The sequence below is a fragment of the Prosopis cineraria genome, unplaced genomic scaffold (assembly GCF_029017545.1).
Source record: "Prosopis cineraria cultivar Desert tree isolate PC_DT_omini unplaced genomic scaffold, ASM2901754v1 PC14, whole genome shotgun sequence".
NCBI classification, from domain to species: domain Eukaryota; kingdom Viridiplantae; phylum Streptophyta; class Magnoliopsida; order Fabales; family Fabaceae; genus Prosopis; species Prosopis cineraria.
The window spans coordinates 14,041,108-14,047,506 of NW_026555345.1; the positions used below are offsets into that span (position 1 = coordinate 14,041,108).

General features: G+C 34.0%; 1 protein-coding gene across 2 annotated transcripts; it reads left to right on the forward strand.

The window, feature by feature from the left end:
• Positions 1-222: 222 nt before the first annotated feature.
• On the forward strand, positions 223-4,630 carry LOC129292693 (NAC domain-containing protein 75-like). 2 transcript variants are annotated; one of them, XM_054930295.1, is made up of 7 exons: positions 223-436; positions 699-858; positions 953-1,133; positions 1,251-1,900; positions 2,318-2,584; positions 3,114-3,197; positions 4,010-4,630. In XM_054930295.1, the coding sequence occupies exons 2-7, from the start codon at positions 751-753 to the stop codon at positions 4,103-4,105; spliced, it is 1,386 nt and encodes a 461-aa protein (XP_054786270.1). In that variant the 5' UTR covers positions 223-436; positions 699-750; the 3' UTR covers positions 4,106-4,630. The 2 variants fall into 2 exon arrangements, with proteins under 2 accessions (XP_054786270.1, XP_054786271.1); XM_054930296.1 differs by having other exon boundaries at positions 226-364.
• The last annotated feature ends 1,769 nt before the right edge of the window (positions 4,631-6,399 follow it).

Consider the following 6,399-nt stretch of genomic DNA (forward strand, 5'->3'; position numbering starts at 1 on the left):
AAAGATCTCGACCGTCTATCTTACGATATCTCTGGTTGGTGTGAGATGTCATTGAGTACATTACGCGGGGACGATGTCGTTTTAGTGTTTTTGGTTAGGTTTTGATATTATTGGTTTGCCTTTTTCTACCGGAGGCCGCCTACGATCATAACACGAGACTCTCTGTGTTTGTGTGTGTGTGTGTGTGTGTGTGTGTGTGTGTGTAGAAGCGGCTTGGTAGAGGTAGACCCACCTTTTGCTTTCAATATGTCCTTTGTGTGTGTGCAGGCTTCAGTTAAAGACTTCACAAAAGTAGACTACTGGCCGGAGATGCATTTCTGATAGTTTTCCATTTCCATTCTTAAAGCTGCTTAGCTTCTTCCTGGTTTATACCTCAACCTCATCTCTTGCTCTCTCACTACGTCACCTTCTTCTCTTCTCTCTCCTAATCCTCTAGGTAAATATTCTCTCTTCTGATCTCATCTTTCACAATTAACATTCACCACCAGTTTCACTTCATAAATCACCACCACCTTCTTCTTCTTCTTTTTCTGAATCTAATAACTACACATCTGAAGAAACTTACATATATAGGACCAAACTGATGATTCTTAGCCAAACCCAAAAAACACCAGTGGGTGTGTGTGTGTGTGTGTGTGTGTGTGTGTATTCTTATTAATTACTGATGAGATTAATTTTTGTGGGGAATTAATTCGCAGTGGTGATCTAAAGTAGAAAGAAGAGAGAAAAGTGGGACATGCTTGGCGAAGGATGAGCAGTTTGAAGAACTCTGATCTGATAGACGCCAAGCTGGAAGAGAATCAGTCGTGTGGATCCAAGCAGTGCCCTGGTTGCGGACACAAGTTTCAATCCAAGCCTGTATGCTTTACTTCTCTATTATATATTCTTCTTTTAAATTTGCCTTTTGAATCATTTAATTTGAATCCGTGTTCTTCTTCTTCTTCTTCATCAGGACTGGGTGGGTCTACCAGCAGGAGTTAAATTTGATCCAACAGACCAAGAACTCATAGAACACCTCGAAGCCAAAGTCGAATCCAACCACATGATCAAATCTCACCCTCTCATCGACGAGTTCATTCCCACCATTGAAGGCGAAGATGGAATCTGCTATACCCATCCAGAGAAACTCCCAGGTACACACACACACACACACACAAACACTAACACAGATCTATAGATTAGAGTGATTGATTTGAGTTGAGAAATTACATATATATATATATATATATATATGTATATGTATATTGCAGGAGTAACAAGGGATGGATTGAGCAGGCACTTCTTTCACAGGCCATCGAAGGCATACACGACAGGGACGAGGAAGAGAAGGAAAATCCAGAACGAGTGTGACTTACAAGGAGGAGAGACAAGATGGCACAAGACAGGAAAAACCAGACCAGTTCTGGTGAATGGAAAACAAAAAGGTTGCAAGAAAATCCTCGTACTGTACACAAACTTTGGGAAGAACAGAAAGCCTGAGAAGACCAACTGGGTGATGCATCAGTATCATCTGGGACAGCACGAGGAAGAGAAAGAAGGAGAGCTTGTCGTCTCCAAAATATTCTTCCAGACACAGCCCAGACAATGCACCACCACTACCAACAACAACAACGTTAACACTGATAATAATAATAATTGGTCGGCGGCGGCGGAGAGAAGCACGACGACCGGTGAGGCGAGCGGAGATCAGCCGAACAGTAATAGTAGGAGAGAGAGTACAAGTGGAAGTTGTTCTTCTAAAGAGATAGTCACTACGACGACTCATCACTCTCATCATGACGTCTCTAATACTGTTGCCGTTGGTGTTCCTCCATTAACGTCCTTCACTGCTTTGGATATTCATCACCACCTCAAATCCGACCATTTCAGCTTCATCCCATTCAGAAAAACCTTCGATGAGGTATTTGGCCTGTGCATCTATACATATATATTTATATATATGTATCACTCTAAAAGGTGAACAGATTGAGTCTTTAGTGTAGGTGGTGATGACATGGAGATATAAGCACCTGATTTGAGATCGTATATCAGTGTCAGCTAACCACCACTTCTTTAAACCCATTTGCCAAATTGAAATATTGCAACTGAAATGCTAACATAAAAATGTCACTGAATAAAGATGTTTCTCTTTATTTCCTTTTCTTTTCATATCTTTATATATAATCTTAGACCTTAAGTAACATTATTTAAAAACTAGCGTAAAGTTGATAGCTCTGGCTAGAGCTAATTAACATCTAGATCACGAGAATGAGAATGAGAATGGAATAACTGGCTAGCTAGCTAGTTGTGGATCTGAATGAATGGTGTGAAATTGCAGGTGGGAATAGGAGCTGCTTCGAGAGGAAGAGAAATGGTGCAGCCTTCAGGTTCATCAGGAGAAGGGAATCATCATCATCTTCATCATCATCAACATCATCAACAACAACAACATATTGCAGAAAATAATAATACAGCATTTCATCATCATATCAGTAGGCCTTCACATCCTATTTCTAACAAAATCTCTCCACCTCCTCCTTCACACCTTACCTCCGTCATCCTTGACGATGTCACCAGATTAATGCTCCAAAATGATCATTTCCAGGTAGTAGTTTACTTCTTAGACATGTTTATCTTTTTACATGTGTATATTATATGGAACTTGAAGAGCAGAGCTGCAGAACAAGTTATCATAACTTATAAACAGTGCAACTTTTGCGTTACATATTATATATATGATTAACCCAACCAAATTGCTTCTAAAACATGCTTATCTTTTTATATCATTCATGAGACTGGTGAGCCATATGAACTTGTGAATAGTGTGACTTGTTATGAATCATATGCACATAATATGGGTAGAGACAGATTTTTTCCCCCCTCCAATCAGTTTTCATTACTGAGATCAAACATGTTTGTATTTTTATGAGAGAAAATGGAATGAGTCTGCAGGCTTGTGCTTTTTTATTTTTGTTTAATTTATCGTTGCTCGTGAGCAACATGATGATGAATAACATCATGTGTGTAGTTTGAATTTGATTGTTTTGTCCTTTAACCAAATTTAAACTTTTGGTAACTCTATCATATGGGTAATAAATAATTGTTTACATGCTTACATGCTTCACTCATGGCAGCAACATCATAAACCAGAAGGAAGGTCTGCGTCTGGCTTGGAGGAACTAATTATGGGATGCACTACTTCAACTAATTCTAAAGAGGTATATAAGTTTAGACCTCTTTTTTTTTTTCCCTATAATTGAAAACACAGACTTTGAGTGTCATATAATAGTACCCACATTACAGAGAGAGAGAAAAGATATTTATTTAATATAAGAACTTCCACAAAAGAAAACAAGTAGTCAAGTTAAATCCAATGTTTCTTACAATACTAATTTTTAGATATTAAAGGCTATAACAAGCTTTAATTCATTCTCTCTCTCTCTCCATGTGTTCTCCTTCACTCCCTCCGTTTTTAAAAAGCATTTTTTTATGCAATATTATCAAGCATTTTTAATATAATTAAATATTTAATGAGTTGCTCCACTAGTCCTATTTATAAGGTAGGGAGAAGATTAACTTTGGCCATATTTGTAGGGCATTTCATTATTTTCTATATCATCTTTACTATTTTTTCCTTATTAAATATTAGAAAAAACTATCAAAAAAAATTCTTTTTGTCCTTTTTAAGGGTAGAGATGAAAAATTATTAAATTTTAAAATATAGTTAATATTTTCTGGCCAAAAGATAGAGTTAATGAGGTTTATTTTTTTTTTCTTTCAATAAAACATGCTAGAAGTAACCTATAAATAAAATAAGGAAGAATAGTTAATTGTCTTTAAAATTATTAAATAGGGTGTCTTAATTAAAAAACAATATTAATTACACCCTTATTATATTATATATTGAAAGATTTAAAATGTCTTATGTTTTTAATATTTTATCTAAAAAAAATATTTGAAGGGAGTACCATTTTTTTTTTTTTGAAGCATAAACCCTAAAACTTAATTAATATTACATGCTGTTTTGCAGGATTCATCTATCACACATTATCCACAAGAACCAGAATGGTTGACGTACCCTTCATACTGGCCTGATTCTGACAATCCAGGTCATCATCATCAGTAGAGAAAGAGGGAATGAAATTAATAGAAAATAAAACAAATAGAGACAACATTATGATCAACTTCTTCTTCATCATTAATACGTGAAGCTCGCTCAAGTTTCTTTCATTTTCAAAGAGGAACTTAAAAAAAAAAAAAAAAGATAAGGCCAAGAAATTATACTGTTTTTTTTTTTTCTTTTGCGTTCTTTAGTTCTCTCGTTGGGGCTTGTCTCCCAACGGAACAAGTTGGGAAGTGAGAGTAAGAGAAAGAACAAATTAAAGTGAAAAGAATGAAATCAAAGGAAAGAAAAAAGAAAGGAAAAGAAAAGAGAAACCAAGAAAGGCTGCTCTTTCTCTCCCCTTCTTCTGACTCACACAAGGGAGAACCAAAGACCCAAACCTGTATGAAAATCATCAATGTTATTATTAGATCATCATCTTTATTTTTATTTTTCACATTGTTTAATTATTTTAAGAAGTTTGTATATTTCTTCTTTCTTTTTTTCTTTTTACACCAGAAATACAAATACCAATGAGTTTTTGCAAAATGCAAACAATTCATCAGTTATTTTTGTGCTGTACTCAGCTTATAGCTAGTCCATCTTTTATTTTATTTTATTTGTTATAGCAATTAAATCATGAATTAATTGTGCAATTATATTTCTCAAATGCTAAACCTCCCAAAGAGTTCGCCATCACGTTGGTTCTTCACAACTTCCCATTTTTCTTTTCACATTTATTTTAAAGTAATCGTATGGCTTTATCTTTCTCCTTTAGAATTATTATAAGTACTTTACGTATTGAAGTTGTAGCCTCCAGCGTACCAAGAATTTCAAGGTTGAATTTAGTCTCCTCATCAAAAACTAGGAAAACTTAAATATAATTTTTTTCATGTTTTTATTACTGAGCATGCAATCGAAGTTGATTTACAAGTACTTAATAGCACATATCGTATCCTTGTTGAATAATAATTTCATTTGTAAACACTTAAGAGTTTAATTCAATATAATTTATATAAACTTGATGAACGCATGCAGATTGATGGATTTGGTTTTAGATTTTAGATTTAAAATCTTGTACTTGAAATTTAAGCTTTTAAAATTTTTTATTTGAATAATTTACAAAATTTCAAATAAAGAAGAGAGATGAATTGAGATACGAAACAAAAATAAAATTAAAAATGATGATTTTATTTTTATTTTTTAATCGATAAGATATGAGAAAAGATACAATATTTAAAGTGATTAGAATTTTAAATGACTAGGGTGTAAGGGAAATTTAAAATTACAAAGGAATTAAAATTTAAAATGGATTTGGATTTAAATTAAATCCAAATTCATAAATTTTTGCATATTGAAAGGAGGGATTTAGTCCAAATTCAAAACAAAATCTGAATTTTTATTAATCCAAACACATCATTAGTGTGTAGTGTGTTTGTGTGTGTACACAGTTGCATTGTGAATGTGTGTGTGTGTGTGTGTGTGTGTGTGCGCGCGCGCGCGCGCGCGCGCGCGCATAGGCTTGCTCCGTTGATACCAGTTATATGTATAAGTAGAACTTGATGAACTGTTATTCATCTAAGCACCAGTTATTAATTATATCTTCACAATAATGCTTATTGCTTCATGATTCAACCAAATGATTCTTTATTTTCCAGTGAATAAGTTTCGGATAATTATTTACTAAGTTAGGATTCTCTTGAGTATCATAAATCTACTTACTCAATCAGTATCTCGATTGTATATAACAATTGAATTTCATCAACACTTAAAAATTATTAATATATATTTCCCTCTAAAAGGAAGACCCCTCACATACATTGCCCCTTCTAAAAATTTTACATTTCATGCTTTTTAAGTATTGTATGATAAAAAATCTCTAATAACAACGTGTTGCATGAGACACTCATTTAGTGAGTGAATTTGTATCATTCAATCACTCAATGAGTGTCGTGTTTTTCTTTTCTCTCAAGAGGAGGATACCCCTCCCCCCAAATTTGAGATTTGGTGTTTTTTGAGTATCATATAATACAATCTCTAATAATATCATGTCACATGAAACACTTGTCAATCGAGTGAATTTGTGTCTGAATAACTAATTTTGTGCAAAGGAAAAGATGGAGCCCAAGTTTAAATTTCATACTGAAACCCATTGGAATAGCCTTTGATGTGTGTGTGTGTGTGTGTGTGTGTAGTAATATATAAAGAGTTTTTAATTTCTTCATCCTTTTGTTGAGGTTTTGAAGAGGAAAGTGGGGCAGTAGTATATAACTAAATAGCAGACAGAAACTTCTTTATTGCTTTATTCTGCGGTAGAT